Consider the following 15,974-nt stretch of genomic DNA (forward strand, 5'->3'; position numbering starts at 1 on the left):
GGTGCAGCCTGCTTATGAATATTAAAATATATTTTCTTTAAGTTCCCCGCTCAAGTCTGTGCCCTGTTGTAATGACAGTGAAGGCGACGGTGCGTCTTCGGCAGACTTCATCTGTTGAGGAGCTCTGCCTTCTTCTCTCCATGCTCAGGGAGCTGAACTCACTGCTGACCAGCGGAGAGGGAGCATTTCCCTCTTTGCCGTGTCTGCAATCACAGACCGGTTTCTCCTGACGACGATAGGACAGACATATCAAGCATGAGAAAGTTTAGGGAAAAGGCAAGGGAGCATCAGCCAGCTTAGGAAATCGGATGTGAGGAGATGTGCCGCAGGCTGTCCCGGCTGATGCCCATTCCTAAGCACTTCTTAATAGACCAGTGGGGTCCTTTGGGTTTGTGAAATATGATTTTTAAATTCATTATGTGACATTTCAGGTCATCTTAATTCCCTGTTCTCTAGAGCAAATTAATTTAACGTTTTTCCACTGCAATAGTTACTATCACATAGTTGTGATCACAGACTATGTAGTAAGAATGGGTTCATTCCTATGCATTTCTACAAATGTAGCACCCTTCTTCGCCTTCCAGAAAAATAGCTTTTGCTTGCTAGACAGCATGGTCTAACATAGCAAGTTCTATTTCTGGCTCCTGCTTGTGAAAAAATATTAAAAATAGAGGCCCTTTCTTAACTGAAGGTTGAAACGGTGGTAGTAGCTGGTTATGAACATTCTATGGTGGAAGAGGAATTACATATGCATGTGTGAGCTGCTGGTGGGATTTCATAACAAGATTTCAAGGAGCCTGCGCTACCTTGAAAGACTAATCCTGCTGTCTATGTATAGGGGTTTGGTGGGTTTTTCAAATCCTAGAATGAGAGATTATTGAAGGTTCACAGCCAAGCTTAAAGAATGACTGGCTTAAAGTCGTAAGAAGTAAAAATCTTGCTTAATTGTTATTTTTCAAGGGATAACAGCACAGTAAATTGATAATTCCTGTATAATGTTCTAAAGCTCTCAGTCCCAGTGTAAGATGTGTGCTTGTTTGTGGTGTATGGCTCCAGAACCCTTCTTGCATGTGTGTAGGTAGCTTCGGAGGTTCAGAGTGAACTTCAGTCCTGCAAGGTGAGGGGTCTCATATAGGACTTCATAGGTTGCTTTTCTGTTGCATGAATCAGTAACTAGCCTAGCAAGGCTAGTTTGTTTCTTTCTTTGTGTCATTTACTAAAAATATGTCTACATGTGTACTGCACAGGGTATTGATGGGAGTTTGTTTCTTCCTTAGGACTAAATGAGAAGGCATGCTCATGGCTGTATTACATACTGAAATAGCTGTAATTATTTGTAGACCTTTGGATCAACAGTCTCTTGTTCTTTCAGTGGTCACAGCCTGCGACATGGCGGGCGCTGCTATGTACGAGCTGGTGAGAGTGGGGCACAGTGAGCTGGTTGGAGAGATTATTCGATTGGAAGGTGACATGGCCACCATTCAGGTGTATGAAGAAACTTGTATCCTTCTCTGGTCGGTTTCCTGCCACCTTCTGGGTGTCAGGGTTTAAGGATTTAACACAAAGTCGGTGCATGACGGACATGACAGGAACACACTGAAGGGAGAACTCTTGAGAATAGTTAGTGCTCCTAGTCAAGAAATAGAAATAACATTCCAAATTTTCATTGCTCTTAACATTTGGTGTCACAGACTCCGGGGAATTCTGTTGGAAATTTGTTTAGAAGGTTTCATATTGCAGAAGAAAGCGCAAATGGATAATGATATTTATTGGCTTATGTGGTTAAAATGACCCAGTCATGATTTTTATTTAAAATAATAAATAGATACAGATCCTTCACCATGCTCAATCTTTAATGAATAATAGAGCTTTAGCACTAGGAAATCCTTAATATTGCTACAATATTGTTTTTTAAGCATAATATCTATTTCCAATTTTCTATGAAAAACTGAGGAGGGACTTACAAGATAGCTCAGCACGTAGAGGTGCTTGGTGCCAAGCCCAGCAGGCTGAGTCCAGTCGATCCCTGGGAGCCGTGCAAAGGGGAAGGAGAGAACTGATGGGGCACAGTCGTCCTCTCCTCCCCATGTCTGTACTCAGCTACACACAGTAAGCAAATACTAAATGTTTATTGTCGATAAAAATAAAAGTGTAACGAAATGCAAGCCTCACAACAAATCGGTCTTTTGGAAACGCATGACTTTGACACAACTCTCAAGGTCAGCATTAGTTCTTGGGGTTTTCAGCACATTTTTGTTTTATTGCTGCTCTGACAAGAACGCTTGGAGGTAACTGCTCCCCTGTATGAGCAGTAGGTGCTCACATAAGAGTCATCTGTGTTCATGTGTATGCAGCTGCACGTGTATGTGAAGGCCAGAAGACAGCATCCTGTGCCATTCAGTGTGATGTGAGAGCTCTCGTACGTATTGCATGGAGCATGGTAAATAGGCTACGCTTGCTGCCTGTCCAGCCCCAAGGCTCTGATTCAGGCTCCCCAGGGCTGAGGTTGGAAGAATATGCTTTTTAACGTGGTTTCTAGAGATTAGATTCATGTATACATGCTTGCAAGGCAAGAGAGCCACCACCCCAGCCCCAAATTAGAAGCCTTTGGGCATGAAATCATGTCTAACAACAAGTTTGAGGTGTGTGTGTTTATTGATTATCTTTATAATGATCTAGTCACTTGATGGCTGGGTGGACGTTAAACAGAACCTCACACATTCGAATACCTTAGTATTCGAAGCATACATTCGAATACTGAGCTGTACCTCACCCCACAGTTACTCTTTTTCACATGGTTTGTAGACTTAAAGTTAATGGAAATGTATGCAAGGATAAGGCTCCCTGCATTTTATGGCCTCTGTCTGGCTAACTTCAAGACACTTTGCTTACTTCCTTATAATTATTGTGTATTCGTCTGTATTTCTAGGTTTGCCTTAGCATATAAAATAATGGATTTCGTTAAGGCATTTTTTGACCAAGCCCGCTCAGTCAGTCAGCAGGTTCTCCAGTGCAGGAGCGAGGATTGAAAAGAAAGAGACAATTTGACAAAACTGCAGTATGACCCCAGTCAATTCTGAGACTGAAGGGCGGGTTTAATAATTCCAAATCCATTTTTATACCCATTTAATTACATGCAGGAATTAAGGTCAATAGTAGTACAATAAGGAATAAGCAAGACAGTAAACACAAAATTGTCAAGGCAGTAAGCAAAGTCCCACATCATTTCAGTGACAGTTGTTTCCAAGGGTGTGTAAGGATGACCAAAATACCTGAGCCTAATTCCTTGTCCAAGTCCAAAATCTTGCCTCAAGTTTGTTTCTGCCGTAACCTACTTCCTTATTATGCCCTAACGTCAGATTTCTGCTCCAGCCCTTGTCCCTGGTCAATGTCAGGCTACTGCCAGACAGCACGGTACCCCAATAAGGCTCTCCACAATTTTTATATACATATACTTTGTTCTAATTTAAATCATGTACCTTAGCAAATACAAGTCCTTTCTTCCCATAAGATAGCATATTATATAAACTATTCTATTCCTTTTTTTCCATTTTAAGATACTTGGATTGCAGAAGATGAAGATAATATAAATATAGGAAAATGTTAATGATGCAATCTAGAGATACAGGAGTGGTTTGGGAAAAATTCTTTGAACTTATAGATTTAAAAAATTCCTGGTAGATACTGATAATGAAAATATGTGTTTCGGAGCCCTTTCTACTAGAATTCGTAGATGTTCTTACTTCTTTTGTTATAGCTACTTATAATTCCAGCATACTGTATTATCATGACTTAATAATGTAAATTTTGACGATTTATATTCTTTATTTTAAATATGCTCCAGTGTAACCATTTTTACTTTTGAAATATATTCCTAAATTAATCTCAGTAACTTTATTGTACTGTCAACAAATATAAAACAAGATATTTCACTGTCTACTCACCTTTCTTTCAAAAGAATTTCTCAACTTTTAAAATATTTTGTCTAGGTCCCACTATTCTATATAGAAGACTGCTATTCTGTAATGTGGTCAGATTTCGAGTTAAGGAGAGGCTTTTGCTTCTCTTCTTAAACCTGTGACTCCCAAACTGTGCAGAGGCATTTGGGCAGCTACAGCAGACTCAGGTGGTGACCACGTCATTCAGAAATTTTAAATTTCACACTAGAATATTAGACACTTCATGAGACATGATTAGCTGCTGGAAGGAGTGTGTTTATTCCGTTCTTGTCAGTGGCATCGTGAAGGTTTGAGGGGCTGACTGCAGGCCCAGGAGGCAGGGCTAAGGAGGTGGTAGGTTTCCAGTCTCACTCGTGCACCCTTCTGCTCATTAGAACCGTGGTCATTGAGGACTGAACTTGATCCTTCCTCTTTTCAGTTCACACACCGCACTTTCACTGATACACACTTGTTAGGATATACATATTGACTAAACTCTCTGGATATGATTATTTCATAACTAGAAGTGTTAGGTATATATTTTGTCTTTAAAGACTGCAAAGTATTGCTGAAATACCAAAGATCTGGGAAACCTTAGGAACGTATGATATTTCCTATTAACAGTATCTTCAAACTTTTGTTTTACATTGTCCTTAACTGCTGTTCCTAGCTGGTGTCTCTGTTGGAGACCCTGTACTCCGCACTGGTAAACCTCTCTCGGTAGAGCTTGGTCCTGGCATTATGGGAGCCATTTTTGATGGTATTCAGAGACCGCTGTCAGATATCAGCAGTCAGACCCAAAGTATCTACATCCCTAGAGGAGTAAATGTGTCTGCTCTTAGCAGAGATATCAAATGGGAGTTTATACCCAGCAAAAACCTCCGGGTATGTCTGTGTAACCAGAAATTCCTAAAGTTGGTGAAAGAATATGAAATGAAATGTGTATTTAGTGAACTATTTTAAAGTCTTAGTCCAAATAAACATAGACCATGGATATGCTATCTAATATTTAATGCACTTATTGGACTCTAGAACTAATGCTTTATTTATAAATTAGGCAAGTGATTTAAATTACTAAAGTAAGGGTGTGTCTACTTAGGGTTTGGGTGTGTTTTGTTTTTGAGCATTAAATAGTGGGTACATTTGTTCCTTAGGTTGGTAGTCATATCACTGGTGGAGATATTTATGGGATTGTCAATGAGAACTCGCTCATCAAACACAAAATCATGTTACCCCCACGTAACAGAGGAAGTGTGACTTACATCGCACCGCCTGGGAATTATGATGCTTCGGTGAGTACCATGTGGGCTTCGTTCTGCACAGCAGCCTGCTCGTACACGGCAGGCACCACTTTGGAGCCCTAGAACTGCTAAAGCGTTTCTAATGTGGACGTTCTGAGAGACTCCTGTTTTATTTATTTGTTTGTTTATTTGTTTATTTATCTATCTATTTATTCATTTATTCATTTTTTTTTTTTACTTATTTAGTGATTATAGGGAACAGGTCCAGAGGCTCACATATGCTAGGTAATCAGTCTACCATTGAGCATTCTTAAGGGTAATTTTGTTTTGACCTGGACTTGAGAATATAAGAACAAGAATATACCTTTTTAATAAGAAATAGAATATTTTTCTATCTTCTTAACTGATGGGTTTACCTAAATCTTATATTCATTAGGCTTAGAATAGACTTGATTTTAACTGTCAATCAGGATTCACATGGTAAATTATATAGTGGATTTGTGTGAATTTTTACTTAAGTGTATCATTTGTAACTTAGTTTATTCACATGGTAAATTATATAGTGGATTGTGTGAATTTTTACTTAAGTGTATCATTTGTAACTTAGTTTATTAATTTTATTTATAGTCACAGAGTGTCAGACAATAGAGTCATAGCAGTCTTTAAATTGGCATATAATTTTGTTGAGAAGACAATAAGGACATGTAATGTCCTCGTAAAATGCAATAAGTAGTTTTTCAAAAGTATTTACAAAAATAAGTGTGTGCTTTATAACATGTAGAGAACACATGTCAGTTTGAGATTCTAGAGCAGCTTTCTCGACTTGTTCTCTAACATAGAGGCTCGCTCATTCTAAATGAAGGAATTCCCTAGAGCAGACCCTTCATGTTTTAACCAGACTACAGAGTTCTAGAATTTAGTGTTATTTGTGAATGGTTTAAACAGTTTCAGTGTTCAAAGATGCTGTCATATGATCACTTCCTTTTAAAAATATTAGTTCAAAAAATAAAAATAATATTAAATAGTTTGGAGCTCTTGGTGTGTATTTTCAAATTAGAGCAGTATGATTGTTACAGTAAAACAGGGTGAGACGTACGTGTGAAAGCTCTCTCTCCCTAGTCCAGGGCTGTGTAGCCCAGAGACTTACCCTCGTGCGTGGACAGTTTACGTAGCTCTTTACCGCCTGATGTGCTCCTACCATACTTTATATTAGTCAGCGTGACGGAGATGCAGCTGGTTAAAAAAAATATGTTCATATGTAAAGACACATAATAAAAACTATGCATTTCCCTTCTTACTTATCAAAGCAGCCTTCTGTCTGCAAGAGGAACTGGGGGTCCCTCACTTACATTTTAGAAGAAGAGTGATTCCCAGATTTCCCCACCCATAAAGTTTTACTGTTCTGTCTGTTTTAACAGGACGTCGTCCTGGAGCTTGAATTTGAAGGTGTGAAGGAGAAGTTCAGCATGGTGCAAGTGTGGCCTGTGCGCCAGGTGCGGCCTGTCACTGAGAAGCTACCAGCCAATCATCCCCTGCTTACTGGCCAGAGAGTCCTCGATGCCCTTTTTCCGTAAGTTTGCTGTCCCTACCACTTGCCCCCACGGTATTATATGTGTCTGTCTTTTCATAATCTTTGCAGATATGAGTTCTCTGTATTAAATACAGTGATAGGTTTTAGCTAGGGTAAGAATGGTGAATTAGTTACATCTGTTGGCAGTAATCAAAGAGGCAAAGTTTCTCCCCCATAGTCAAAAAAACCATTATATTTAAAAAAAAAAAAAAACCTGAAGAAAGAAAATTTTCAAAAGACTATCTGTGACAAAGCAAATAAGTATATTTAAGTTGTCCTAGAAATAATTAGTGTTGCTGTAAATTGTTAATTTCTAAGATCAGATGGACTCTGTAAGCTGCCAACAGTAGTCATTGTCATTTATAGGGTACTCTTTTCTGTTTTCTTTGCTTAGAAAATTTTACTTTCTTTTGTTAGACACATGGCTTTACTGTATGCTGCTGCTGTATTTTCTACAATGACCTCATCATTTAATTTCCAAAAAAGACTGGTTTCTGCCTCAACCTTGAATCACTATAAACTCATTAGTTAAAAAAAGTAAATAAAAAAGCAGTGCCTCGCACTGGCCAAGCAGGCGCGCATGCGCGCAGCCTCTGAGCCACATGGCCCCCCTGCGCTCTCACGGAAGTCTGGCCTGACTCTTCACAGTTGCTCTGTGAGCCGCTCTCACTGTTTGTTGCCCACAGAGATCTCTCTGCTTTGATCTCCGTGCTGCTCACTGCCTCCTGTCTCTGTCCTTCATTATTCAGAACACACTCTGCAGACAGATCCTTAGGAATGGTTCCTAGTGGTGTAATACAACTTTGTATCTTGCCAGGACTCACCTGGCAAAATCCCAACTGTGGATCCGTTCAGCTGTTCCCTTCTGCTTTGCACACACCACTGAGAAAAACCAGATGATGCGTAGAGATTGATTTCTGCCCCCGCTGCTGTGTCCTGCAGCTGCTCCAGGCTCCTCTGAGAATTTCAGATATTCACGTCAGAGACTCTGAAGTTCCACCTACCTCCTCTTCCGTTCCCCTTTCCGGCTTTATTGCATCTCTGGGCCCCTCGAGTGTGTCTGCCTCTTCCGCCTCTTTTCATAAGTCTCCTGTCTAGTGAGAGAGAAAGGAGGGGGAGAGGAGAGGAGAGGAGAGGAGGGGTGGGCATTAGAGTTTATCCTTTCTGCACGGTCCTGCTCTCGCCCTTGGTGTCACGGCAAACTCCTGAGAATACCCGACACCAGCGCTTCTCCCCTTACCCGTGGGAACTCTTTAGCATTGCTGGGTCCTTGAACTGGGCAATACATTTTTAATTTGTCACACTTTGAATATTGCCCTCTCGTGGGCCCCCTGTTCTCAGCTGTTCCCGACTCCTGTAAGCTTCGGGATTTTGTAGGTTTCTCCTGCGATACACCCTGCCCTCCTTCACGCCAGGCTCTTTCAGGGTGGCCTATCTCTCTGCCTGACTAAACTAAACTTTATGGTAAGATGTAAGCTTCTTAGGCCCTTGTCTACCCCGTATGAAGAAGATACGCTTCATATGTGGTTTATAGTTTTAATGTGTGTGTTGTCTTTAGTAAACGGACTTGTACAAGCATGAATTGTCATCAGGGCTACTTTGTTATCTCCCTGTGTTCACACCGCTTCATACGACACTTCCTCGGTGTCTCACGGAGCACATGTTCATGTCCCACCCACTATAAGTGATGAAGACGCTTCGTCGTAATAAAATGCTTGCTAGTTTGTCTTTTCTTATTTTGAGATCGTGTCACTCTGTACCTCAGACTTGCCTGGGATGCTGTATAACTCAAGCTAGCCTCCAGGTCACAGGAATCCTACTGCCTCGGCCTCCCCAGTGCTGGGACTATAGGCATGAACTGCCGCACCCATCTTTTTTTTTTTTTTTAAGACGTGCTTTCTTTATGTAATGCTGGAACACGCCCTGTAGAGCAGGCCAACCTCAAACTGACAGCGATCCCCCTGCCTCTGCCCGGCGTGCAGCATCACTCTGGGCTTTTATCCATCTTAAAACATATGCTATTAAGCACAAATGGGTTGCTAATTATTATGTCAGTATATTCTGTGTGTATAGAAATGTTTCAGAGTAATTACCTTGACAAGTATCTACTTTGTTTAACAGTATACATTAGCAATCCAGTGGCATAATAAACATTTCTTCTGGGTTTTGTTTTGTTGTCCTTCAGGTGTGTTCAGGGAGGAACGACTGCTATCCCAGGTGCTTTCGGCTGTGGGAAGACTGTGATTTCCCAGTCTCTATCCAAGTACTCCAACAGTGACGTCATCATCTATGTCGGATGCGGTGAAAGAGGAAATGAGATGTCAGAAGTTCTTCGGGACTTCCCTGAGGTCCGTGTATAGAAAACTCCAACTGATTGCCTAGAGGAGACACTGCACGTCAGCCGCCACTCACCATAGTTTATGCTCCATGGGCAAGGAATGGTGCTTTCAGTTGTCAAGATGCTTTCAAAGAATTTTAGATTAACATTTTTGATTAATCTGCATATTTTTCAAAAGGAAAATGAATTCTTCAAAGTCAGGCACCTAGAAGTTTCTCTACTTTGTTCTCACATAAGAAAAAAAATAAGATGGATAAAAGAAAAACTGTTTCTCTTTTGGCTGGGTATGGTGGCATGTGCCTGTAACTCCTGTGCTTGGGAGGCTGAGCCAGAAGGGTCAGTTGAAGGCTAGCCTGGACTACATGAGACACTGTCTAGAAAACAAATCCTAGGAAACTGACCATTTAAATGGGAAGCTTTTCCTGGGCTCTGTGATCGAGGTTACTGTAGTCACATCCTTTTTCATAAAATAATGGCTCCCCTTTGTCCATTTGAGATGTCCAAATGAAACTGCCCATTTATCAGACAGTCGTGTGGGACAGGGCAGCAAGGTTGGTGTGCTGGGGGATAGTCCTAGGGAGGAAAATGCAGAACTAACGTTAGAGTGTTAGATGGACACTGGAGCTCACTGATGGATTGTCTCCCCTTAGCTCACCATGGAAGTCGATGGTAAAGTCGAGTCAATCATGAAGAGGACAGCGCTGGTAGCCAACACCTCCAACATGCCTGTGGCTGCAAGAGAAGCCTCCATCTACACTGGTGAGTCAGGAGCTGGAAAGAAAGCATCTAACACTGCCACCCAGCTTCCCTTTCCCAAGGAACTTCATCTCTAAAAAGTCCCATGCCATCCCTTTCCTAGCTTTTAAGAAATATCTGATTTATTTTATGTATCATGAGAATAAGTAAGTATTAAGTTTTTTAAAAGATTGTACGTGCAAGTGGCTGTGTGGTATATCTGGTGCCACATGGCTGTGTGCCCTTAGAGAGCAGAGAGGAGGTCGATCCTCTGCAGCTGGGATTGCAGGCCATTTGAGCTATCTGAGTGGGCAGAACTCAGGTCCTCTGCGGACGCTCTTAACGTCTGAGCCGTCTCTCCAGCCCCACATGAAATGTTTGTTGAGCTGCCCCAGATGGTGGTGGTGTCGTCTTCTGCTCCTCTCCCTCACCTCCCCGCACACCCACCCTGCCTTTCACTGTTTTTGCTGAGCATGTCCAGGGCCTTCCTTCCTTGCACATTCGAGGCAAACACTCTCCCAGGTCTCTTAATGCTCATAAAAACAAGTCCTTTACCTTGTTAGTTTTATTCTTTATGTATATTTTAACATTGCACCGTGTAAGTGGAGCCACACATCTGTAACTTACTGGTTTTAGGGATATAAAGGATCAGAAATGTGCTGTGCTGCACACTTTCATCTTGGCTCCTTCAGCCTCAGTGTTTAGGGCCTTCGCTTCTCCGTTTTTAGGAATTATTAACTTTATTTTGTTCTAGAAGTAGAGAGCCAATATTATTTCAGCTTTGGCCTTCCCTAAATGGAGCCAGTGTTCCCAGTGGCTAGTTTCTCTCCTTATTTCTTGTTTTACTAAACGTGTCCTTTGGAAGTTTCTGCAAGAAAGGCTCAGGAAATTCTTCATTTTCCTTGAACTCTTGCTTTCTTCATAAGTTTCCAAGCTTTTTTTTTCCCCCTGTTGCCTTTAAACTAACAGTTGTGTTTCTGAACTAAAAAATTGGACTAAGATTTTTTTGTAGCCTTGTAGTTTTTACTAATATATGTTGACTTTTATAGACTTCATGATTTATGATGTGCTGGGCTAACATAGTAATACTTATTTTGTTCATGGAGAAGCGGGTCTTGCTTCTGAAGCAGAAGGGATGCCTACCAGACCTCAGTGGTGGTTTGGCTGAGAACAGAGTTCTTGGATCAGTTTTATTCTGCCTGAGAACACTTATTCAAGCAGTAATATTTGGGAGCAAAAGTCTGAAACTGATTTCTCCCCCTTTTAAAAGTAACGCTTCTTGGTCCAGAGAACATCTTTTTAAGTTTGAAGTCTCATAGCTTTCTTGGGATGTGTAGCAGTATTGAGAGCTTGGAAACATCTTCCTCAGACATGAACCCTGCTGGTCTCTGAATTACATCTGCATCCTTTCCTTCCTTTAGACGTTCTGGAGGCCTTCTGTTTCCTGGGTCTGCCATTTCCTATCCTGTCTTACTTAGACTTTCATGTGTACACAAAATGAGTAGTGTCCGTTCCTGGTGTTGCCTCTCCTGACGCCTACATCTCCATACCAGTTTTAGTTTTCTTCCGGGTAGTTCACTGTGGCCACATTTCTCGTCTGTTCCTTGGCAGGCTCTCTCGTCACCACTGTACTTCCTTCTACATTGTTTTTATTTGAATATCTTGGACCATTACTCATCTTTGTAAGAGATGGGTGGAACTGGGTGCAGGGGAGCAGGAATTCTTCATGGTGACTTGTGAAATTTGTTACGGCCCGCAGTTGTGTAATTTTACTGTTTCTCTTCATTGAACAGCAAACCATTGGTAGTGAGTCCTTTCTCCTCCCCCGCCCCATCACCCGTGCTGTGTAATGGAGACAGGGAGTGCCCGCCTGCACTGTTTCACCTCCATCTTTCTACATCTCCTCCATGCCACCCTGGCCCGAGGACCTCCTGCCCTGGCCACTGTGCTCCATAGCATGTGTGTCCCAGTTTGCAGAAGCTTAATTCGAGTTGTGTAACTTCAGTGACTCCTTGGTGCTTCTCCACTCCTGGGCTTGTTTCCACTCATTTGGATCTTTTGTTATTTTAGCTCAGGGTTAAATGTGTCTTGGCCTTAGATGCTGGATTTGTAGTCCTGTTTTTCACTCTTTTGTTTGGTTATAACTTAAAAAGGAGAAGAAAGTGGCATGTTCGTGTACTGTTTAAGACAGCAAATCTACATCATCCTTCATGTGGCTGCCATTTCCTTTATATGGATAGAGCATAAGCATAATTTTTTAAAGATACTTGTATTTTAAATTAAGGGGTGGCATTGCGTGGGTGAAGGGCCTGCAGAGGCCAGAAGAGGGCACTAGACCCCTTGAGGCTGGAGTTGAGGGCCACAGCCTGGTGCTGGAGCCTGAGCCAGGGGCTCTGCCAGAGCCGAGAGTGCACTTACCTGCTGCACTGTCTCTCCAGCCTCGGCAATCATAATCTAACTGGCATCTTTGTGTTGGTTATGGTTTAACTCAGCCATGCAAGTGATGTGGAAACTGAGAAAGTTTGCCTCTCTTCTTCACCGTGGGAATCTGGTTAGCAAGCAGAAAACATGAAGCAACTGAAGTGCCTAGAGCCTGGACTGGGTGATTGACATTTCCACAATTGTTGCTTATTCCATCCTGCTCAGCCTACAGTGTAAACGGACTAACCGCTTTCCCAGGAGCGTGACCACTTCAGAACTGCCTGCTGTCGTTTCCTTTAGGATGGTAGTTGTCTTTCATATCGATTTATACAGAGTCTCTGATCGGTGATGATAATTGCTCCTTTTGAATCTATGAGTGCAACTCGGTTTGTCTTTTGACTCCTCACCCCGTGCTAGGGACCTAAACCCCAGAACATACAAGTGCTAAGCAGACACATTACCGCTCATCTTCTTAGGTTTTGTTTGTTTGGTTGGTTGGTTTTGTTCTGAGTTATTGGTTGTTTTTAATTTTGGTTTTCCTTTGTAGGCCTGAAAAGTGTATGTAGGTGATTAGCTGGCCCTTGATTACTCATGTCTACTTCTGTTTTCTACAAGTATCTAATATGAACATACAAGTGTGGTAGCATTTCATCATAAACCTAAAACCCATCTGTGCTCATATTAAAAAGTCTGTTTTAAGCCGGGCGGTGGTGGTGCACGCCTGTAATCCCAGCACTCTGGGAGGCAGAGGCAGGTTCGAGGCCAGCCTGGTCTACAGAGTGAGTTCCAGGACAGCCGGGGCTATACAGAGAAACCCTGTCTCGAAAAAACCAAATCCAAAAAAAAAAAAGTCTGTTTTAGAGGCTGGAGAGATGTCTCAGTGGTTGAGACCTGGCTGTTGATTCAGAGGTCCTGAGTTCAATCCCCAGGGACTGCATGGTGGCTCACAACCATGTGTAATGGGATTTTATGCCCTCTGCTGGTGTACTGGTGTACTGGTGTACATGCAGATAAAGCACGCGCGCGCGCGCGCGCGCGCGCGCGCACACACACATACACACACACACACACACACACACACACCTTAAATTTAAGAAGAAATCTGTTCTAAACATTAGGTTAGAATATCTGGTATATTTTTATTGCTTTTAAACCTAAATATTAAGTTCTTTAAAGGCTGTTTTTAAAACCACTTTATACTTAATGTTTTTTATTCTGAGTCATGATGTGGTACATAGTACAGTGCTGGTTTACAAAGACTTTTTCTCTTTGCTTATGAGCTTGTTTTGTTCTTGCTAAAACAGAAGTCTAGACATTAGGCAACCCTGACCATATAGACATAACTATATGTTTTTGTTGTCATAGAATTATATATAATATTTGTTTGTTTTTGAAAGATATTTACATGTATTTATCTCCTTTAATATATTACACATATATAGGGTAGGAGTTATTCCATTTTAATACCTTACAGTCCTGTATTGGAAAGATTTGGCTGAGATAAATAACAAGACCCAGACACTTTGTTTTTGGTGTTTTACTGTATAGGACAGGACTGAGTCTGCATATCAGAAACATAGAGACTTAATTAAATATGCATGTTTGGTGTATGCTACAGTTGAGCTGTGCCTGGAAATGTATTTCAGGATTAATTATATAAACAGAGAGCAGAGCATAAAACCTTTTCCTGTGTAGAGTAGGTTTGTCTATGGCGCACGCCTTTAGTCCCAGCATTTGGGGATGCACAGGCAGGTGGATCTCTGAGTTCAAGGCCAGCCTGTTCTACAGAGTGAGTTCCAGGACAGTCGGCTACACAGGGAACCCTTGTCTCAAACAAACAACCACCAAATTACATTTGTTTGCCATAGCTGTGACTGGGGTGCTCTTTTTCAGTCTGTGATGAAACCCAGGCCAAAAGTGGCTCCTTGGTCTTCAGGACATGTTTTGAGGGCTTTAGAAAGTCTAGAAAAACAATATAGCGTGTCTGGCCATGGAACATTTTTTTAGATTGAAGTCAGTACATGTCTTATCTAAATGGAAAAGATTCTTGGAAGTACAGCTCAGCTGCGTGCCTAGAAAAATGAACTTGGAAAAACAGCTAACAAGATACTTAATGTGCCTGTTGTTTTAAAGTTTCCTAGGGAACGTTATAAAATAGAACACCAAGAAAAGCCAATAGTTCGTTTTCTGACAGTCTAACTTAACAGTGTTCTTCTCCGTTTAGGAATTACACTATCAGAATATTTCCGTGACATGGGCTACCACGTCAGTATGATGGCCGACTCGACCTCTAGATGGGCTGAGGCCCTCAGAGAAATCTCTGGTCGTTTAGCAGAAATGCCTGCAGGTGAGTCTAGTGTTGGTTGTCACTGATGACATTGTAGGCTCTGCCTTGGAACTCCCTGTTGACCTTCTCTTTGTCTTTCAGACAGTGGATACCCTGCATACCTTGGTGCCCGGCTGGCTTCTTTCTATGAGCGAGCAGGCAGAGTGAAATGTCTCGGGAACCCAGAGAGGGAAGGGAGTGTCAGCATTGTGGGAGCGTAAGCAGCCAGTTTTCCTGGCTTTCCTTTTCCTCTTTGTTTATTCCCTGGAGAGGTGGGCCTACTGTGGCCGCAGGCTGCCCTAGGGCTAGCTGGCTTGCCTTTGCCAACAGGCATGTCCCACCATGCCCTTAAAGAAAGGGCTGGGAAGATTGCTCAGTCAGTAAAGTCTTTAACACACAAGCTTGAGGATCTGAGATTGCAAAACCTACATTAAAAAAAAAAGCTATGCGTGTTGCCGCATGCTGCTAATCCCAGAGGCAGGCGTGGGGAGTGGAAACAGGTGAGGGATTCTTGGGGCTTGCTGGGCAGCCAGCCCAGACCACTTAGTAAGCACTGGGCCACGTGAGAGACTCTGTCTCAAAAACCAAGGGAGATGACTCCTAAGGATCAATGCGTGAAATCATCCACCAGCCTGCGCGCACACCACACACACACACACACACACACACACACACACACACACCTGTACACACACACACACACACACACACACACACACACCTGTACACACACACACACACACACACACACCTGTACACACACACACACACACACACACACACACACACACCTGTACCTGCAGGAGCAGGGAGGAGGGCGGAGGGCGGAGCGAGGGAGGGATGGAGGGAGGGAGGATATCCCCACACTGGTCTGGGAGTGGAAGTTCTTAAGCAGAATTGAACTCAGACAACTTCAGAGACACTTTGTGAAGCAGTTCAGGCTGTCTTTGTATCTGGGTTTCATGGGTGTGACTTCCATGACTTCGTAAATTCAACTCATTGTATCTTAGGACTAACTTAAAAACTGAAGGCACGTTAAGTTATCTCATGCTAAGGACAAATTATAGATTTATGATGACTGCATAAAGCCTTACAGTTCTCAGAACTTTCTTACTACATCTTTTTGTATTAGAATTTGAAACTTAATACAATAAATGACTGTTTTAATTTCTCAGAGTAGATGGCATTCAATAATTGCCATTCTTATTTTCAACAAGGTTTTCCCTTCCAGCGGTCATTTACTTTTAAAGTTACGTAGATGCAAACGTTAAGGCTGGGATCTAGGGAGAGGCTCACTAGGTTATGTCTGAAACATTGAATTCCCAGCATCCACTTAGGACATCCTGTCATAGAGCATTTTAAAATCCCAACACCCCACAGCAATATGCAAAGTAGAGATAGGAGA

General features: G+C 42.1%; 1 protein-coding gene across 4 annotated transcripts in view; it reads left to right on the plus strand.

The window, feature by feature from the left end:
• Positions 1-15,974, plus strand: part of Atp6v1a (ATPase H+ transporting V1 subunit A) — a 51,802-nt gene that overhangs the window by 21,742 nt on the left and 14,086 nt on the right. For all 4 annotated transcript variants that reach the window (XM_052159164.1, XM_052159161.1, XM_052159162.1 and 1 more), the window contains exons 3-10: positions 1,373-1,501; positions 4,609-4,823; positions 5,093-5,230; positions 6,598-6,749; positions 8,935-9,097; positions 9,738-9,846; positions 14,468-14,590; positions 14,672-14,786. In XM_052159164.1, coding sequence (XP_052015124.1) covers positions 1,373-1,501; positions 4,609-4,823; positions 5,093-5,230; positions 6,598-6,749; positions 8,935-9,097; positions 9,738-9,846; positions 14,468-14,590; positions 14,672-14,786 — 1,144 coding nt within the window. The remainder of the gene's footprint in view (positions 1-1,372; positions 1,502-4,608; positions 4,824-5,092; positions 5,231-6,597; positions 6,750-8,934; positions 9,098-9,737; positions 9,847-14,467; positions 14,591-14,671; positions 14,787-15,974) is intronic.

Source organism: Apodemus sylvaticus, chromosome 15 (genome assembly GCF_947179515.1).
Source record: "Apodemus sylvaticus chromosome 15, mApoSyl1.1, whole genome shotgun sequence".
NCBI classification, from domain to species: Eukaryota; Metazoa; Chordata; class Mammalia; order Rodentia; family Muridae; genus Apodemus; species Apodemus sylvaticus.